A 20,245-nucleotide genomic window follows, 5' to 3' on the forward strand; every position below is an offset into this window, starting at 1 on the left:
GACAATGGCGGGCTTCCAGTGGCCTGAACTAGAGCTAACCTTAACCAGCGCCCTCCGTTCCGGACCAAGCACGACACCGCCGGGGAAGGCTAACAAGACATTGTGTTCTTGTGCTATTGCTGGTTGGTGCCACCTGGAAATATTCCGAACGTGTGGCACAAAGCCGTCTTCTCGGCCGGCTGAATCGCAATCCACGCCCTGAGAATTTGAAAGATGTTGGATTGAGTAACGTGGGTACAAGAATCAGGCCCTTGGAAAGAGAGTCTTGTGTCATTGTGGCCGGGCCAAAGTCGTACCGATGTTGTCTAGAAGCGCTTAAGTTAGTCAGAGCCCGGGAGCGAGGAGTGAATCAGGCAAGAGACAAGACGACCTAAAAGGCTGGAAGGAGTTTAGTATTCGTCCTGTAATCGCGAAGGTGACAGCTTACAAGGTCCAAAAAGAAAAGTCAAGCCAAGTCCAAGGTGAGGCAAGGGTGGGTAGCGCGGCGTGGTTGGGGGCTGATCGTGAATCGTGAGTCGTGAGTCGTGACAAGTTGACAACTGATACTGACTGATAGGCAGGGCGGCAGTGAACGGGGATGGAGGCGGGTGTTTTGGGTGTGGACAGTATTTTTCACGGTCGGTTGTGTTTGGTGGCTTGAGGCGAGGGTCTAATTGCCAAAGGAGAGTTAGGAGTGGGCCTCCAAATTCCAGAAATGCTGAGTCTGACCTTCTTGGAGGGGGGCGAGGAGGCTGGACGAGTTGGTTTGGTTGAAGTTTGTTGACGTCGGGGTACGTACAAGGCACGGAGCACTGCTGGGGTTACTCGGTCTTTCGGGGCAAGTGAATAGTTACCGAGTCCGTTCTTATCGATGAGATGTTTGAAGTTCTGGAATCAACCAGCATGCGTTTTTCAATGCTATTGAATGCCTGCCTCTATTCGGTTTTGGCACGCATGATCGGAGGTATCGTGGGCAGTGGCAGCATAGACAGGGCAGGCCCGGATACTTCGCTGAGGTACCGAGTACCTCGTACCTAACCTAAGCCCAAACAGAGTTCCCGGACAAAAAGAACGCTGGCGGCACCGACTCAACTTACCCGCTCAGGAAAGGTCTCTCTGGGGCCAGTCAAAGTCAGGATTAAGGCCCCAAGAGCCCCCCCTTTCGCTCCCTTCGACGCCCGCAAACTCGCCCACAAATGTCAGCGACCAACCACTCGCCCCCTCAGCGAGAATGCCCCAATACATACCCAGTACTTACCCATGCGGTATACCTCGTACCCATGCCGTGCTTGGAATGGACCCTGTTTTTTCTGGACTGGCACTCCCTATCCACATCCACGTCGCTCACTGCCCTTGCCCATGTGAGAAAGTCCGCTCTCCACCACAAGCCCATACTCATGCCTATGCCTAGTCGTCCTGCCATGGTGTTGACTTGTCTGAATCGAGCTCATTATTATTATTCCCTTAATGATGAGCTGCCATGGCCCATATGTAATACATTCCTAGGTAATCAGAACAATACTCCATCTGGAGTAGAACGGGGCAGGAAGAAACCTTGGGACGCTTACGGAGCACCGAGCACCGGGTGTCCGTCCCGCTAAAGCTACGAGTACGTACAGAGGTCGTCCGGGGCTGACGCCTGCTGCACCGTACCTATACCTGGGTTGGTACCTCGTACCTAGGTGTTAACTGGAGGCCCTCCCAGGGACGGTACGATGTCATGTAATCTATACGACCACCACCTGCTAATCACTAGCACCTCGTCGTTGTGGTTGTGGTTGTCAAGCCATGCCATGCCATGAGCCTGAGGTTGGATCGAGAATGTGCTCGCAGAAAATATCCCAGCCCTCTCCTGCGCCTGGCCGGCTGTGGTGGCCCAGAGACTTCATTCTGGTCTAATGGATAGTGGATAGTGGATAGTGGGCAGTGGGCAGTGGGCACCATGGTGGCCCGTGGATCCCTGTTGGCCTTCGTGGATCGTCACTCGCGAGTTGCGGGATCGCAGCGCTATGGGCGGTGGACCGGGTGTCAATGGATCATTGGCGGGCATGGGAATAAGTGGGCGGATGGGCTTTGGACGGCAGTGGATGGTGGATGGTGGATGGCTGAATTCAACAGGGCCAGGCCAGCCCCGAACAGGGCTTATCCATCCAACATCGCTTTCCCTCCTCGTCCTCTTGAATCTTGACCTTTGCCCTCGCTCCCTCGCTAGGTCGCGACTACAAGGCTTCCTAGTGGACACGCAGAAGTCCAGGTCAACCCACCAGTTGCCAAAGTGGAGGTTCTTATCCTCCCCATCAAAGGCTTGAAAGCGGCTTCCTCTGGTTCCTCTCTGGCCTTCAACCTTTTTGCTCTAATGCACCCACCTGCACACCCTCTTGTCCTCCCGCTCGGCTACTGTGCGCACCGTCTTGCATTCCTGCATCCTGCTTCAACCTCGTTGCCTCTTTCTCCAGATCTCCATTGACCTTGTGCGTCTCCAATCCTGTTGTCCACGGCAATCTCTGGCTTCTCAAGACATGGCCTAAGTGCGCGTCACGTTCTTGTTCAGGTTCACGTTGTATGTACTATCGCAAAACACCTTTGCTAGCCATTAGGTATGTACTCTCCGCATATCTCAATCTTGCATAGGTCGGGAGAGAAAGGCAGTTGAGAGCAAAAATCTCCCGCTGTCCGTACAGCAAGCAAAGCAGCCGACACTTCGACTTCTGACAACCACCTGCACCTCTGATATGCCTGCAGTCAACTACATCCTGCATCCCACTACTCCGTACCGTACGAATGCTAATACTTCTCTATCTACCTCTCCAGTTTGCCGTTCATTGACGACTCTCATTCCTGACGTCTTCCTGCGCATCACGACCCGCCATAAACCACCCTCCGGATTGCCACCGATCGCAGTAAGGCACGCTCCCGAGGTTCTTAGTTTTTCAGTCGTCACCTCGCCATTGTGCATGAGTCGAGTTGTGTCATCGCATCATCATTGTCTTTCTTTGTTGAAAAGGCAAGCTGTTGGTGTGGTCAAAATTGGACTGCCAGAGCAGGTTGAGATTCTCGCCCGCACCAACCCACGTCAGACCGGATTGGGTTGAATCGTCATTTGCCTATTTCCATTACTGTGTCTAGTTTGGTTGACCTGAGGGTCTTCATCCTTTGAGGCTGTCCAGCGGATTGTGTGGTTTGAAGAACGCTCGACTTGTGGCTGCAGCACCAGCTCTCACTTTGTTGAGCTCAGTCGCAAGATCGGTCCCAAAAGAGGAGGTGCCTACAGCTGATTTGTGGCCCTGGAGTAGCCGCGCTCGAAAGACGAGAGCAAAACTTGTGGTTCGAGAGTTTCAACTGAACTTCTCGGAAACCTACACTAGAAAGCTTTCGAGGGGTGGGTATCTATCGTCCTTTCCTCGGAGTAATCTGCTTCCTGCTGTACCTCTCCGCTGAGCTTTGTTGAGACCGTTCGCCCGGCACCGAGGCAAAATGAATCAGACTCAGCCGTACATGGATATGCACCCGGCTTCACATCTATCATCTGGACCATCACACTCTTACTCTGCACCGAGCGCTCCTCTAGGTCACTATCAACAGTATCAGCAGCCTCCCGTCATCCCCCCAGCCTCTCAGCACTATGGTCCAACGCAGACCTATAGCAGTTATGGCTACGCAAATGGAGTTACATCTCCACAATCTGCAAGTGGTCCTATTGGGCAGCAAGTGCAATCCCAAATTCCATCTCTGCCAGGTAAGCTCAGCCCTCGAGAATGCATCAAGCGAAATTAACATATACAAGCTATGATGGCCGGACCAAACACACAGCACTCTTATGTTCCTCAGGCTCCGACCTTGCCCGCCCCGAATCAAGGAGGATATGCACCAAGTCCCCCATTCGATACCACCGGACAGGTAGCACCTCCAGGTATGAAACCAAGAGTCACAGCTACGCTCTGGGAGGATGAAGGCAGTCTATGTTTTCAGGTTGAAGCCAAAGGCGTTTGTGTCGCACGGCGCGAGGGTATGACTGACCATTCAATTTACTACCTCCTCTCCTGACGTGATCTCAGATAACCACTTTATAAATGGCACCAAGCTTTTGAATGTTGCCGGTATGACTCGAGGCCGACGTGATGGAATCCTCAAGTCTGAAAAGACAAGACATGTGGTCAAGATTGGCCCGATGCACTTGAAGGGCGTTTGGTGAGATTTTTTCCTGTCTCATAGACCTGAACCGCTTGCTAAGTCTTCATAGGATTCCTTTTGAGCGGGCCCTAGACTTTGCCAACAAGGAAAAGATCACCGATCTTCTATATCCACTATTTGTACACAACATCGGCGGGCTATTGTACAACCCTGAGAATGCACCGAGGACGAATGCAGTGGTTGCAGCGACTGAACGTCGGCGTATGGATAGTGTTGATTCTGGCCGTCCATCCCAACCTGCTCAGACACCTTCAATGCATCACCATCACAGCATGCAAGGCACCGGGCAAGCGCCCCCGACCCCTCATTCAATTGCTCCGCATCCAAATGCAGCACGCCCTGGGATCGACCGTGCGCATACGTTTCCAACGCCTCCAACAAGTGCCTCAAGTGTGTTGGGTATGAGTAGTCAGGGAAATTCATATGACTGGGGCAATCAGGGCATGACAAATGGTGCAACTGGAGCACAACCTCTTTCCATTGATACAGGTATCAATGCTCGTTCCATGCCTACCACACCGGCAACCACACCACCTGGTACGGGAGGCCCAGGCATGCAATCCTATCAAAGCCAGCCCAGTTATGATTCGAAACATTATTATAGCACCACACCGAGTTCACAGACCGGTTATGCTCAACACCCGGATGGCAGTCGCTATGGTCAGTCGATGCCTCCTGCTCCCTATGGTAAGACTGATATGGGACCCCCAACTGCACCTGGCTCGAGCGTAACTGGTGGCGATAACCATGATCATAAGGCTGATGCTTATTCCCAAGTCACGGCTCAAGCCCACGGCTCACAGCATGAGAGTGACCATCCGGACAGCGGCTATATGAGTGCCAATGCTTCCGCGTACGGTACCAATCGAACTCAGTACGCGTATAGTACAGGACCGGATCATTCTCATATGTCCCCTGAATTGTCTGCTTCGCCTTCCCACCCGAATGGCTCTGGTCACGCAACTCCAAGAACTCTACCATCAGGCCAACCCCAGTGGACGCCGGATTATCACACCCCTCCACGCGCTCCTCCATCGAGTAACCTGTACAACGTCATGGGCGGTGCTCGCACTCCCGTTGGAGCAGGGTCTGGCGATGGCTATGGCAACCCAGCATATCCGGGCGCAGGTCACCCTGCCGGTCTGACATCGGCAAAACGGGGACGTGAAGACGATGACCAAGATCGACCAGGTAGTCGAGACTATGATGGGTACGATTCCAAGAGACGCAAAGTGGGACGTGCGGACACTTTCGGAATGCCTCTCAATCCTCCACCTCACATGCAGGCTATCAAGACTGGCGGACAGCGGTGAAAAGTACAGGATCTGTCTCTTCAGGACGGACGTGGTCTAAGTGTCCAACATCTGGCAGCTGGAAAACTTCCTTGCAGACACCAGCCGGTATTTCCCTCCGAAAGAACGCCATATGATGACTTATTCGAAAAGCGATTACGAGATTACGACGGCGATAGCTAAAAAGAGATCAAAGACTAACGAACGGAACAAGCGCGCATTGTTTGCTTCCAAATTCTAATGACCTTAACGATACGATTTCCTTCTGGAGCGCTCGCACACGGCGAAACTGATGAATGACTTACTTCCGATGATGATGACTGCTCAGTCGAAATCCTTGGTTTAGATGTTTGGACTCTTTCTTTGTGTATGTGGGACGATATACGTGTGGATGGATTACGATTGGGATGATCGGCTATAGGTCCTAGGCGACTTTGATATGTTTCCTTGTTTGTGGTGACCCCAGAGCAAGACTTCATGGCTTCCATGCTTGACAACAGAACGAGCCGCTCCCGGGAGACGACTCAGACATTGTCGCTGTTGGGTGCGCCTCAACGTTTTGTGTGGAAGCCGTGTGCCCCTTGCTACCATGATTGGTGGCATCCTGCGATGACATGTCAATTAGGTAAAAGCTCTATTCATAATCACCAAACTTAACAAAACACCCTTCTTTTGGATGCAAAAGTTTCGATGTAGATCATGTCTCGAGCAAGTGATACAGAACATACACCTTCGCCAATAGGCCAGTGCAAATTTGAGTCGTATACTCAATCCTCCACACCTCTCTACATGCTAAGTCGCTACAGTGATGGCTAGACCTTCACGAGCAAGAGTAACTATGTTCCCATAGTTGCAGGATGCATGCCTGTCTCCTCATGAATAAGGCAAGAGCCACGAAACAAACTGGTGCAAGAGTGAGTGTGTATCTGGCGACTATGTATGTACTGTGTGGGAGTGAGGTCGAGGAGTACCGTACCTTTTGAGAGGGCCCACCAAGCAGACGGGAAAGCACGTGCCAAGACCGTCTCTTCCTCTTTGCCTGCAAGACTCTTGGCATCGCACTTGCCCCGTCCTGCACCACACTATCATTGAATTTGCCCTGCCTCTGACCTCGAAGAAACCTCTTCGTCAATATCACCACCAACTTATCAGCCATCGCAGCAAGATGTAAGTCTCATCCTCACACCTCACATGCTCCAAAGAATCCTCGACCCAATGTAGGAGATGCAGTTCGAAATGGTCCTACACACATCGATGACGTTTAAACCCAAGCTGAACATTTTCTGACTCTAGGGTCAACCTTCGCACCCAGAAGCGCCTTGCTGCGTCCGTTGTTGGCTGCGGCAAGCGCAAGATCTGGCTTGATCCTAATGAAGTAAATGAGATCTCCAACGCCAATTCCCGTCAGACCATCCGAAAATTGGTTAGCGATGGCCTTATCATTCGCAAGCCGGTTGCTGTTCACTCCCGAGCCCGAGCCCGAGAATTGAATGCAGCTCGACGGATTGGCAGACACCGTGGCTTCGGTAAGAGAAAGGGTACCAAAGACGCAAGAATGCCCAGGTATGAGACAACATAAATTCAACTCGGAGGAGTGGTAAGGGATCATTTGTTGATATACATGAATTACAGCCAAGTCCTATGGATGAGACGCCTCCGAGTTCTCCGACGCCTTCTTGTCAAGTACCGTGCTGCAGGAAAAATCGACAAACATCTCTACCACGAACTCTATCAGCTCAGCAAGGGAAACACATTCAAGCACAAGCGCGCACTCGTCGAGCATGTATGAAGCCATCCTACTCTAAACATCGTGATAGCTGTGACTGACATTATCTAGATCCACAAAGCTAAGGCTGAGAAGCAACGTGAGAGAGTCCTGAAGGAAGAAATGGACGGCCGACGTGCTAAGACCAAGGCTGCTCGTGAACGAAGACGGGAACGCCAGCAGACAAAGCAGAAACAGCTGGCTGGTGAGGACGAAGAAGAGACCAAGGAGTAGAGGATGGTGGGGGTGAAATGATGAATCCGAGGTCGATGATGGCACTCGCTGATCTCGAAGGCCGTATGAGATAGGCCTTCGGGCAGCTCCAATAAATGGGCATTGTGCACTTGAGTTACTACTGGGCCGGTGTTTTACGACAGCGACACGGTGCAACTGACCTGACAGGTTCTGCAGAGACACCAGCATACACTAAGTGATTGTAGTTTCTAAGGCGCAATGAAAAACAAATTTTGAAATCTCACCAGGATGTAGTTCCCCCTCTAAGAAGAATGTTGGACTTGGATCAGGATTGCCCGTGTACTATGGAACTGGCTCCGAACAGGCTCTATTGAAAGGTTACATCTTCCATTCGCCTCAACACACCGTCCACACGTCCACATGTCCACACGTGTTTCGTCCCTTAAGCCGCCTTTGAAGCTCACAAATTCGCTGAGCGAAGTGTTCAGCTGGCCGTTTGTGGTGGCCTGGCTTTACCACAGCAGCTGTCAGAGGGGCAGATGAGCAAAGAAGCGGCAGTTCAACGTGCCTTGGACTTTTGGTGTTCTTCCATCAGTGTCCGGCCTCGCCTGTTTTGCCGCGGGCATTGCATTGAGAGCGTTACAATTGCGTTGCGTCTGCAGCATGCCCCTGTCCCTTACATTGGACCGGTAAGTATTATTGAGTGGGCTGTTGCTTGAACTGCAGGGAGCGACTCCAAGTGCTTCCGTGCATAAATTGCTCCTGTCGACCTCGTACTAGCACGGTGATACATACTGTGGGAGGACCTAGAGAGGCCACTCTAATCACTCCACTAATTACGACTGCATGACTTTTACCTGTTGGTCAGTTCAATGTTCCAACAACCTCCGGATCTCGTCGTCTAATCCATTCGGTTGTTTCGGACTGTACCATTCATTAATGCTTTGTGATTATTATAGCTACACATTATCATAACATAACCCCTTTTTGGTCCTCGTCCCAAATTTATATCAATCTCATTTCTTGCAGCTCTCACGCAACTTGCACACCGACCCTCGATAAACGCGTCATCGAAGAATACTCTCTGTCCCACCCTCAAGTTAGTGAATATAACATTCAAGTTGTGCAGGAAGCCATTTCAATAAAGGGCACAAGGCTGGGCCTATCCCAAAACGACACTTTCCTGTGCATACAGGTGACTGTCAACTTATCACTTACTCCCACTTGTCATACCCAGCCCTTGTAATCATGTTTGGTGGAGGATCTGTCTGGGGCAACATTGGTAAGTCTAGATTACCAGCGTCTGCTGAAAGAATGCCTATCTATCCACTCTTAAGTTTTCCCCTCCAGCATTATCATCTTTTGGGTGAGCATATATTGGGTTTGATAACCATGAACTTCTCCACCTCCCATTGACCTGCGGAGTATGACATTGTCCGGAGGTAAGCTGCTGTTGCACATACACCATGTTACCATGCAGGCAGCGTCCTCTCTGAGAGCATCCAAGATTGATCATCTTTGGTAGAAGGTTCTGATCTGTCTTGAATCCTCCGAATTGTGACCTTTGAGAGAAAACATTCCTACCCTAATCCCTCTCAACCTCTGCGCGTCCAAGACTCTTTCGCCATGCGCTTCCTCAATTCAAAGCAGATTTCCAACGGACTCTGATCTTAGACAGGGACACCCGCCGAGTCGTTAGCGGAGAGAGAACGACCTCCTCCTGCTAAGCCCATTACTCTCGAGTTCCCAGGCTATGTTCCCTCGAATGCGAAAAAGCCATTGACCAGACGACACATGAAATCTGTGTGCCAAGCACTTGCTTTAATCCGCCGCCCTCTTGATGTGAAGGATTCTCACCTTGAGCTGCTCAATATCCATGTAGAGCAGCATGTTGACATCGCCAAGCTGGTACCAGAAGGCCATTTCGGGTCTCGTCCGTTCCTCTACGATGACGATCTAACAGCCATGCTGAACGAGCTCGAATTCGATAACGAAGATGCCTATCGAGAGATTCTACGTATCCCACCACCCGATGGGCGCAAGAGGCCTCGTCTGGTGTATTCACGAAACTTTTACGGGAGCTTGGAGGATATGAGTCGCTACTGGGATAACAGCAAGGATAACTATTACGATGTCGAAGCGAAGGACCCGGAGCCACAGGCGCCTCAGTATTCGCAACAAATCGCCACAAAAGCAGAAGATCTAATAGCTCCGAAACAGGATGAGCAGGTGACAGAGGCGGCTCAGCAAGAGAGACCCAAAACTTTGCAAAGCAACAATGTGAGCAGGTCGGGGCTATCAGCTGAGCAGTCAGTATCAGACACGATTGAAATTCCCACGCGATCGAAGATGAAGCAGGTGTACAAGGGCCAGAGGCTCGGAAATGGCGAACAGATGAGCCCATCAACACGGGTATCAATAGTCAGGAACCTGCTTAAAATGGTTATCCATAAGTTCAACTGTCGAGATTTTGAGAGCAATCCCAAAGACAAGTTGAGATTTACCACTGTCAACGTCCCATCAGTTTTCTACCACTTCTGTGTGGCCAAGATGCCATCTGAAATGAAATTTGCACGAGCAAGAATGGTGGAGGGGCCAATCATGGCTGTACATGCTAGATCTGAGGTCAGGTTCAAGTCCAGCGAAGGACTGCAGAACCCCGCAAGCGACTTTTTGGGTGAGAGGTTCGACTTATTTCGAGAAGTGGGTTGTTTGTTACTGCTTGCAAAACAGCGGTCTCGTGAAGGAAAGGACCCAGCCCCTGTTCCTGCGGAGCATCAGTGGTGGGCTTCAAAAGTTCGCTGGGGCGGCGGTGAAACCAGGTGGGGGCAGTTGGCGAATGAAGTGTATGAAGACGAAGATCCCAGCTGGAGCCCTGAGGAAGCCTTGTTACAGAAGCTGAAAAGAGACAAGGACGAAGAGCAGGAGAGGCAGGAAGAAGCCGCAGCCGCCGCGGATTTGAAGAACCTCAGGACCGATGACTTGATTGCAGATACTTCGACAAGCGGCGAACGGCCAAAGAAGAAGAAGCGAAGTGGCGAGGGCAATGGAACTCGTGGCAAGGGTGGTGTGAAAGTCGAGTACAAGGACGGGAAGCGAGTCATGTTCACGCAACCTATTCGACGCAAATGGTACCAGGATTGGACGAAGATCCGGCCCAACGCTCTGGCTTGGGACGAAAAAGTGATTTATCGGAAGATTGGACAGCAAAGCAAGGAAGATGGCGGTAATGGCTGGGATGATGTGTACTTGTTGTCTGCGGTAAACCATCACGTTTGTTTGATGCGGCTGAGTGTGCATGAAGACTATCTCGAATGGTTAGAGACAGGGAAGACGGTACATCCTGACGGAAACGCGTCCGAAGGGCAGCGACAGCCACATGTGCTGTATGTCAGTCGGAGCAACTGGTACGACTTGTTCGATATTGCACAAAGAAAAGAGCTGTTGACGGGCGTCTGGAGAGTCATGTCTTGGTTGAACCGAGATGAAGTGCCCAAGCAGGAGTTCAAAAAAATGGACGAAGTGAAGAGGAAGGACGCGGGCGAGACGGGGGATCATCATATGGAGATATGATTCTGGTTCGGGGTTGACAGCCTACCTAATGGACTATAGACTCCCGGAAATAGTGACAACGCCATCAGGACTTCCTTTGGGCTGTGTGCAAGTGTCGAAAAGGGGATGGGAGAAAGGGGAAACTCTTCGTGTAGATGCTACAAGTAGAGACAAGGCTGAATGAAAAGCTGAGTCATCCAGCACACGCACCAGTCAGCCAGTGGCACCCAGTGGCACCCAGTGGTGGGTGAGTGGCAGCACCAAACGACGCCCCTCCGAAACTCAAAGTATGTGCGTCATTTTGTGCTGCTCGGCGGGGTCACTTTTTTTTCTGCGCCGATGTCGACCGTCGACTCATACCTCGTAGGATCGATCGTGCCATTATTTGAAAACGAAAAGCACTGTCCTTCACCCGCACCACCGCTGAATCAGTACACCACCAACTTTTCTGACCTGCTCTCCTCCGTTATGCCTACCTCAGCAATCGCTGTCCAACACAATGGCGCTCCCTTGCAGCGCGAGGTGTCTCGCAGCTTGTCCTTCTCTACCTCTCCCCATGACACATTCCACATGCGCAGGATGTCTACCAACGCTGAAGGAACCTCGCCACACCTGCGTCGGCCGACGGCCCAGGGCGCTCTGAAGCAGTTGAAGCCTTTCCGAGAACAAGACATCAAGATCCTCCTACTGGAGAATGTAAACCAGACCGGCAAGGACATCCTGACTGGCCAAGGCTACCAGGTCGAGTCCCTGAAGTCCTCCCTACCCGAGGACCAGTTGATTGAGAAGATCAAGTAGGTGCCTGCTATTGATGCCTTGTGTTCAATCTCCTTGTTGATCAAAGCGGCTGATGGTGTTTCCTTACATCCAGAGACGTCCACGTCCTCGGCATCCGCTCGAAAACCAAGCTGACATCACGGGTCCTCGCAGCAGCAAAGAACCTGATAGTCGTCGGCTGCTTCTGCATCGGCACGAACCAAGTCGACCTAAAATACGCAGCGCAGCATGGAATCTGCGTCTTCAACTCACCGTTCTCGAACTCCCGCTCCGTCGCTGAACTAGTCATCTGCGAGATCATCTCACTGGCACGGCAGGTGACGGACCGCAGCAACGAGATGCACCAGGGGACCTGGAACAAAGTGTCGGCCAAGTGCTGGGAAATCCGGGGCAAGACACTGGGAATCATCGGGTACGGGCACATCGGGTCGCAGCTGTCGGTGCTGGCCGAGTCGATGGGCATGGACGTTATCTACTACGACGTCGTCAACCTGATGGCCATGGGCACCGCGCGCCAGGTCCCGACCCTGGCCCACCTGCTCGAGCGCGCCGATTTCGTCACCTGCCACGTCCCCGAGCTTCCGGAGACCATGAACATGATCGGCGCTCGCGAGCTCGACACCATGAAGAACGGCTCCTACCTGATCAACGCCAGCCGCGGCTCCGTCGTCGATATCCCCGCGCTAATCCACGCGTCCCGTACGGGCAAAATCGCCGGCGCCGCGCTGGACGTCTACCCGTCCGAACCCGCCGGCAACGGCGACTACTTCACGAACGACCTGGGCCCGTGGGTGGAGGACCTGCGCTCGCTGAAGAACCTGATCCTGACACCGCACATCGGCGGCTCGACGGAGGAAGCCCAGTCCGCGATCGGTATCGAGGTCGCCGAGGCACTCGTGCGCTATGTGAACGAGGGCGTCACCACGGGTGCCGTCAACATGCCCGAAGTCGCCCTGCGCAGTCTCACCATGGACGAGCCCAACCACGCCCGTGTGGTTTTCATCCACAACAACGTGCCTGGTGTGCTTCGCCGCGTCAATGAGATCTTAGGGGACCACAACGTCGACAAGCAGATGACGGATTCCAGGGGCGATGTTGCCTATCTCATGGCGGATATCAGCAGTGTCAAGGAGGATGAGATCGCGGAGCTGTATCGTGAGCTTGAGAATCTGAAGGATAAGATCCAAACTAGGATTCTCTATTAAATGTGGCTCTTGGTTTGGCGTCTGGGAATTTTGCTTCCTGATATCCATCTTTCTTGTATTTGTATTTTCTACATCCAAAAAAACAAGAAATCGCATCGCATGGCACGGCATACGGAGGATTGGGGTTTGGAGGTTGGGTGAATAGACGAGCTTACGATGCGCTCTGGCTTAAAACGAAACAACAAAGGAACTCCATGTCATGCGTATGGCAAGGTGAAATAACTGATTACCTAGAAGACGCTTTCAACAGCTTCACATATGATCAGTCCGCGCACCATGGGGAAATGTTATGGAAAATACGGGCTGCCACAGGACAAACCCTAATGATGATATGATTTGCCTTCAGGGTGTAAATACTCGTCTAAGCCAAGACTGGTAGATCTGAAGCATTTGGTTTTCTTTCGATATGGAGTCAAAGTGCATCGAAGCATTCACAAGACATCAAACTAATCACAGACGATCTTAATTGAGACTGTTGGTGCCCTTGCTTATCTCCCACGTCGCTGGAGAGACACGACACGATAGGCAGAAAGCTTGAGGTAGGAGATGATGTGAACATTCCTAATAAGTAATGCGCGTCGCGTGACGCAGAAGTGTGTCGGTAGCATGGTGAATGGAATCACAGGGTATAGAAACGGTCACCGAAATCACCCAAGCCAGGAACAATATAGCTAGATCAATTAGTTCAAGGGTGGCTCTCTCTAAAAGTGTATACAGATTGTCCGGCCGACTTACTTTTGTTCATTGAGACCTTGGTCTACAAAGGCTGTGATGACCCTGACCTTGGGGACTTTCTTTGCAAAATTGTCGATACCTTCGGGACTTGCAATGAGGTTGAGGAATAGGATGCGGTCCTCAGGAACACCTTTGCTCTTCAAGACCTCGACGGCCATGATTGCACTACCACCAGTGGCAAGCATCGGGTCGAGCAGGAGTACCCAGCGGTCCTTGATGTCGGGAGGGAGCTTATCGTAGAACAGCTTGGGTTTGCTGGTCTCCTCGTTGCGCTGGATCAGGATCTTGCCGATACGCACGGAGCGACAGCATTCCCGCAGACCCTCCTCCATCGACTCGCCAGCTCGCATGATGGACACGCCGCAGATTTTACCCTCAAAGCGCACGCCGACGTAGTCTTTCCCCACTGGAGAGGTAACGGTATGTGTGACGACTGGTAGGTGGTTGAGGCCTTCCTCGACCAGGAGGCGAATAATGCGGTTGGAGTAGAAGATGAAGTCAGCCCTTTGTGTGTCTTTGTCCCGGATCATGGTCAGAAGGGCGATCAGTTGTGGCGTCTGTGGCAGGACATGAACGTTCTCTTGCTGTACCTCTCTTGAAACGGTGGCGGTGGGTTTCTCTCCATCAGGGCGATAAGATGGCCCGACGCCCACTGCTGGCGATTGGGCACCATTAGAGCGTGGGATAGTAGCCATCTTGAAAGTGCTCGTGTGACTTGACGGTGGGGGTGAGTTTGAGGCTGAATTGCAAGCCGAGGAGATCAAGGTTGTGCTTATGGCAGGCTTTGGTGCCGGATGAGAGTCGGTCTGCTGGTGGGAAAGAGAGTGATTTGAAGTGTTTACTGCATGACAGCCCGGGTAGGTGAAGGGAAGGAATGAAGAGAGTGCGAGCTTGAGAAACTCGACTCGAACAACAGCAGGGGAATTGAGGAAGTTGGAGTATAGAGGCACATGCATGCAAAGGAAGTAACTGAGGTTAGTTATTAACTAACTCGGGTTCTGATTGCAGTTGCAGCTTGCAAGTACATAGCACTTGCGATTACCCCACTCCTTTTGGGCTTGGGTTTCGGACCTGGCCGAGAGCTGGCCCTTATTATCCATAGGGGCAGAAGCTAGGAGGGGATGTGTGCGGGGGGGTTTTGCAGCTTGACTAAATGCTTAGGAGAGTCCAATGGACTCCCAGTCAGGGCGCCAACTGCCATAAGCCGAGGAGCCTCTTGGGCATTTTGTTTATGGGCTGATGTCACTCTGCATCGGGTTGGCGCCTTAACTGTGGCTTTAGTTATTCGCGGCCCCCAAATCAACCCCAAATCCTCTGGTCTGGCACCTCCAACAGCCGTCGCAGCCAGCGGCACTGTGCCTGTGCATGGGTTCCGTCCTTTTTCGGCCGGGTTGTGTTGTTTCGACAAGAAGTGAATCATCTCAGTTGCATTCTCTTGTCAACTTTCTCAACTTCTCAGCTCACAACACGGTGCTTTTGGTCTCACCTCTAATTCAGCAGATGATGGACCCTGATACCGTTCAGGCCAGTTCCTGACGCCAATCACTTCGAGTATGCTTTGAGATCTTCTGTTTGATCTGCTCCCTCTCCAGCCACATCCACCCTCACTATGGACCTCCAACCATTACGGCGCAAGGCCAACACTTATGGCAAGGGCAACAGGAAAATCTTGGTGCATGATATCTTTGATATCGGCGCAACACCCTCTCACGTACCACTGACTTCCAAGTCCACTCACTCAAATGCTACATCCCAACTCGCTTCATCGAATGACAATCCTCCCTCTGTTGTCGCAATCGAACAGAACACCTGGGCGGATTCCCATGCAGCTAATGGCGTGGTTGACTCTATGGCCATCAGGCAAAGTACTCCGTCAAGCACCACAGGCTCTTCTCCAGCCTCTCCTCAACATATATCCGCGGATATGTTCGAAATCCAGTCTAGCGATGAAGAAGCGGCCCTCAAACACAAAGGCCCACTGAATAAGAGGAGGAGAGTAATGCCAGCAACATCGAAGGTTGAGCCCATAAGGTCCAATAAAGACCTCGCCCGACCTCGCGTCCAGACGTCTAAACAGTCAGATCGCGCCTTGAAGACCACCAGCAAAAGCTCGGGTTTAAAAGCCAGCCACAGTGGTGTAACCAAGAGCACTCTAAAGCCCGTTAGACGCCCACAGCCACTGGCGAGCTCATATTTTTCCTCACCAAAATCCATGCCACGCGACGCACGGGTTAGCAGCGGCTCGTCTGCTCCAATGTCTGATACTTCTGCCTCTCCACCACGAGTTTCACGCCAGACCACTCCGAAGCGGAAGATTGCCCTCTCAGACGATGGACCTACCAACGCTCCCAGCCCAAGTGACCTTCAGCTGACTTCACTGAGGCTCACTCCGGAGCGGAGTGCTCCCCAAGCCCATCACCTTTCTGAAGACGTGGAAATGTCAGACAGCAGTACTAACCATCTCATCCAGAGCAAGGGGAGGAAGAGGCTGGTTGACAGACTTGATGGCCCTCGCCCGAGGACTCCAGAGAAGTTGAACGCTGGGGCCGGGGCAAGTGGATTCGAACCAGTGGAATCATCACTCAGCCACCCTTTGCACGGGTGTACTACTCCCTCCCAACTCTCAAGAAGCACCAGTGATTCCGATGTCCACAACATCCAGAAATCCACGGTAGAGGAGAGCAAGACTGCACCTCCTGCGAGAGTAGCACGAACTTATGCGAAACAACGGTCCCACTTGAGTGATATGCTGGATGGCTTGGAATCGACCAGCCAGCCCTCGTCGCAGCAAAGCTACTCTCAGCCCACCTCGTTTACGAGTCTCGCCTCTCAGATGGACCTTGGATTGGATGACGATAGCGATGAGGCCGGTACCTTTAAGCAGCCTAAAAGTATACACGAATTGCGCCGTGCTGGTGCCATCACCAAATTCGACAATGAGCTCTCGACAGTTCTTGATGAAATCGAATCGGGACTCAAATCACCCAGAATTCGAGGCTTAATCCAACTTCTAGAAAAGTTGGCCGACATAACCTTTTTAGCTCATTTCCAGGACTCTGGTTGGTTTAGCCAATTCAGTGACTGTGCTGGCGCCTCGCTGGATGAGGTGAGCGCCACATTGATGATTGTGGTGTTTCAAAGAATGACATCTGCAATACATGTGTCTCCCAAAACGTCGGCACAAATACTTGATGCATTGTATCGACTACCCAGGTCCCTGGCAGTTACGAACAGGCCATTATCCAAGGTGGCCAAGGATCGTCGACAGAACCTCCCCAAGATTTTGCTTACAGAATTGACGGAGTATGAACGAACAGCATCCTCACAAGCAGACCATCCGCCTTTTCCAATTTCGCTGATCTTCTTCACGGCACTGGAAAGCACCTTGCGTACTCTAATCAAGCACGGAGAGCGCTTTCAACCTCTACCGTCATCTTTGGTTGAGGATCTTTTATTGGCGTTGGCCACCATTCAGCAGGCATTGTCTCAGGGCAGTGGAGGAGAAGAGAGTCTTAGAATTCTCAACATCTTGCTTTCGACATTAGAAATAGCCAGCTTCAACCATGACCTGGTTGCTTTGATTGAAAACAGCCCACAATTCCCAGCATTACGGGAGAGTCTGACAGGTCTACTGAAGTGGGGACATCAAGCACAGCAATCCCAGTTGGAGCAGGCGTGCTTGAAATTCATTGTGAGCTTGAGCAATAACCAACCCAACATTTGCCAGGAATTTGCAAAGGAGCAACTCATCAGTGGAGTGTACTCAGTAGTCGACGATCATTTCTGTCGCGTGGCAGCTTCTGCAGTTCAGGCTCAAGAATTGGATGGTGTGAAGTTGGATGCAGCAGTTCTTGCGCTTGGGTGTTTGCTCAACTTCGCAGACTGCGCAGATGCCGCCAGGGAAAGGATGTTGGAGAGTGTCCAAGGTGGGCGCAGCCTGATAGATGGACTGATCGACATTTTTAACAGCTATTTCGATCTGACTTCTGAGGTATGGAATATACTATTAATTGGGTTGTATACTTTCAAACTAACTGGCTCGACAGGCGGATTCCCTAGATCAGGCACAGGTTCTCATTCCTCTGGGCTACATCTCCATGTTGCTTTGCACCTTGTGCCTCAACCAGCGGGCATGCGAGTTGATCGCGCAGTCAAGCAAAGGAGCTGGATTGGAGCAGCTTTTCTCGGCGGTGGAGACTTTTCTGATCCCGTTGCGACAAGTTGAAATGGATCTTGCTGTCGATGGAGAATCACGGTCTGGAAGTTTTGACCGATTTATGGCTATTTACCAAGCCGTTAAACAGAAAGTCGCCTAGCGGCAGGCGGCTAAGAGTAGGGTGCATCTTTTCTGCTACGTATTCACGACTGGCATGACCTAACAGCAGGCCGCATGAGGCTTGGACATGATGATAAAACTTGAATGTCGATACATTCCATAGATACAACAGTGACGGCTGTTTGAATAGCAAGATCCCCGAGCATTTTCTGGGAGAATTGAAATATTGAAGAACATGATGCGTTTTGAGGTTAATAGACACTCAAGATGCCGATCGAGAGGACTCTAGAGAACATGATCCTATTGAGCGGGTGCATGTGCCTCGTGCCTATCTACACTGTCTCAGCCATGTCTCCATGTTGGTACCAAGCACTAGTACACGATATAACTAACTAGTGGGTGACATGTCAATGCTGCGCATAACATTGGACCCCTTCCGAGTCCTCCGTAAGCATATGCGCCTAGGTACCTAGGTACCTGGGTATCTGCCTAAACAAGTACTTCGCACGGAGTACAGACCTAGGTAATCAATCAACCGTCTCCCCGATTCCCCGGACGCATCGTCGCCCATCTCGAAGTGTCTGGATACCACAGTGCGAACTGACGATTGGCTGGGGTTGATTGTGCCGCCAGCTTGGACCAGCATGCATCCAAGGCTTGTCCTCCCTAAGTCGTTTTCCTGTCGCTCAAACCACCGAACGAAATGAGGCCGGGTCAGATTCTCCTCAGACTACCTACAGGCTGCGAGTAGGTACTGGTACCAGCTCGTTGCCGTTGATGCGTTTTCAAAGGTGTCGGTCAAGTGCTAGACCGCACCTCATTCAGCACGCATCGCACAGTCTCATCAGCGAGCAGCTGCAACCGTCTGAGTTGCATGTGTTCCCGCCCAATAAAATATACTCAAAAAGTTACTGTGGTCTATTTTCTGCCTCCTGCCTTGGTTGCAATTCCCGCCGCACTCGTCATCCTTCAGTTCCCATTACATACAGCTTTTCTATTCCACGCTACCCATTTGCTGGCTGTCGAAGCCTATTCTTTCGGGGAGAATCACTCCCATGCCCTCCATCCGTCCGTCTCTTTCCATCTAAGCTGGGCAGCACATCATTAGCGCATTACCTCATCCGTACCTGGATTTGGAACTGTGGAATCTTTTTGGCCACAACTCTCGAGCCCTCGATTCTCTTTTTGGGTCTCTGACGCTTCCACTTCGCTCGATCCATAGGACTACTTTTCCACAAGTGATAAGTGAAGACATGGCTCCCTCAATTAAACAGCGGAAGATTGCCATCTTGGGTAGCCGTTCGGTTGGTACGTGAGCCGGTGCGACCCTCGGCATCGGAGAGACACCAGGCTGACCGCTGGGTGCAGGCAAATCATCCCTAACCGTCCAATACTGCGAAGGTCACTTCGTCGAAAGTTACTACCCTACCATCGAAAACACATTCAGTCACGAGATTGTACACAAAGGTCAGACATTTCTGACCGAGATTATCGATACTGCGGGACAGGTGGGCAAAGAAAACGATACAGGCCCCGGGAGGACCACTATTCGCTGACAATCTGCAAAAGGATGAATACAGCCTCATGAACTCCAAGTTGTACATTGGCATCCATGGATACCTGATCGTCTACTCGGTTGCCTCCAGGCAGTCTTTTGACATGGTGCGGATCATCAGGGATAAACTTCTCAATCATCTAGTACATCCCACCACTTCCCACCAGGTGCAAAAATAGGACTAACGCATTGCACAGGGAGCCGAATCCGTACCCATTATGATTGTAGGCAACAAGAGCGATGTCGACCCAACCAAATCCAGAAAGGTGACTGCTGAGGAGGGTCAACAACTAGGTCAAGAATTGAAGTGTGGTTGGATCGAAACCAGCGCCCGAAACAACCAAAATGTCTCCAAGGCATTTGAGCTGATGATCGCCGAAATCGAGAAGTCTCAGGAACCCGACAAGCCCGCCGGAGGTGGAAAGTGCCTCGTGATGTGATACGAGACAATGCGACTGCACTTGAGCGTCGTATTTGGAGAGGTACACTTCAAGGACCATTGCTGGACCACAGGTGTATGCGCGATGTGGGTAGTTGACGCGACGCAAGTTTGGCGGGATTTGATGTGATGTTATGTTTGACGGTTGATGGAAATGTATGATGCTTGCATTACTCGGCGTTCGTTTTGACATGGGCATGGGCTCTGGTAGGACGCTGTTGGATTACTATGACTCCATCCAGGGATAGACATTTCAAATCAGGATAGAAAGCAGGCGGTTTTGT

At 51.6% G+C, this 20,245-nt stretch overlaps 7 protein-coding genes across 7 annotated transcripts; 6 read left to right on the forward strand and 1 right to left on the reverse strand.

Annotated features, from left to right (window-relative positions):
• Window positions 1-3,453: 3,453 nt before the first annotated feature.
• Window positions 3,454-5,483, forward strand: A1O9_03203 (uncharacterized protein; the record flags this gene model as incomplete). The annotated part of the gene is made up of 4 exons (XM_013408771.1): window positions 3,454-3,715; window positions 3,764-3,985; window positions 4,035-4,167; window positions 4,220-5,483. The coding sequence occupies 4 exons, from the start codon at window positions 3,454-3,456 to the stop codon at window positions 5,481-5,483; spliced, it is 1,881 nt and encodes a 626-aa protein (XP_013264225.1).
• Window positions 5,484-6,653: 1,170 nt separating this feature from the next.
• On the forward strand, window positions 6,654-7,461 carry A1O9_03204 (large subunit ribosomal protein L19e; the record flags this gene model as incomplete). The annotated part of the gene is made up of 4 exons (XM_013408772.1): window positions 6,654-6,679; window positions 6,756-7,025; window positions 7,095-7,245; window positions 7,300-7,461. 4 exons carry the CDS (start codon window positions 6,654-6,656, stop codon window positions 7,459-7,461), a joined length of 609 nt encoding a protein of 202 aa, XP_013264226.1.
• Window positions 7,462-9,387: 1,926 nt separating this feature from the next.
• Window positions 9,388-10,995, forward strand: A1O9_03205 (uncharacterized protein; the record flags this gene model as incomplete). Its single annotated transcript, XM_013408773.1, has 1 exon — window positions 9,388-10,995. One exon carries the CDS (start codon window positions 9,388-9,390, stop codon window positions 10,993-10,995), a length of 1,608 nt encoding a protein of 535 aa, XP_013264227.1.
• Window positions 10,996-11,442: 447 nt separating this feature from the next.
• Window positions 11,443-12,956, forward strand: A1O9_03206 (D-3-phosphoglycerate dehydrogenase 2; the record flags this gene model as incomplete). The annotated part of the gene is made up of 2 exons (XM_013408774.1): window positions 11,443-11,768; window positions 11,846-12,956. 2 exons carry the CDS (start codon window positions 11,443-11,445, stop codon window positions 12,954-12,956), a joined length of 1,437 nt encoding a protein of 478 aa, XP_013264228.1.
• A 619-nt stretch (window positions 12,957-13,575) lies between these two features.
• A1O9_03207 (uracil phosphoribosyltransferase) lies at window positions 13,576-14,386 on the reverse strand (the record flags this gene model as incomplete). Its single annotated transcript, XM_013408775.1, has 2 exons — window positions 13,576-13,627; window positions 13,692-14,386. 2 exons carry the CDS (start codon window positions 14,384-14,386, stop codon window positions 13,576-13,578), a joined length of 747 nt encoding a protein of 248 aa, XP_013264229.1.
• A 914-nt stretch (window positions 14,387-15,300) lies between these two features.
• On the forward strand, window positions 15,301-18,007 carry A1O9_03208 (uncharacterized protein; the record flags this gene model as incomplete). The annotated part of the gene is made up of 2 exons (XM_013408776.1): window positions 15,301-17,682; window positions 17,738-18,007. 2 exons carry the CDS (start codon window positions 15,301-15,303, stop codon window positions 18,005-18,007), a joined length of 2,652 nt encoding a protein of 883 aa, XP_013264230.1.
• Window positions 18,008-19,220: 1,213 nt separating this feature from the next.
• Window positions 19,221-19,962, forward strand: A1O9_03209 (GTP-binding protein rhb1; the record flags this gene model as incomplete). The annotated part of the gene is made up of 4 exons (XM_013408777.1): window positions 19,221-19,275; window positions 19,336-19,475; window positions 19,537-19,665; window positions 19,720-19,962. 4 exons carry the CDS (start codon window positions 19,221-19,223, stop codon window positions 19,960-19,962), a joined length of 567 nt encoding a protein of 188 aa, XP_013264231.1.
• Between the last annotated feature and the right edge of the window lie 283 nt (window positions 19,963-20,245).

Source organism: Exophiala aquamarina (genome assembly GCF_000709125.1).
Source record: "Exophiala aquamarina CBS 119918 chromosome Unknown aczIA-supercont1.2, whole genome shotgun sequence".
Taxonomy (NCBI): domain Eukaryota; kingdom Fungi; phylum Ascomycota; class Eurotiomycetes; order Chaetothyriales; family Herpotrichiellaceae; genus Exophiala; species Exophiala aquamarina.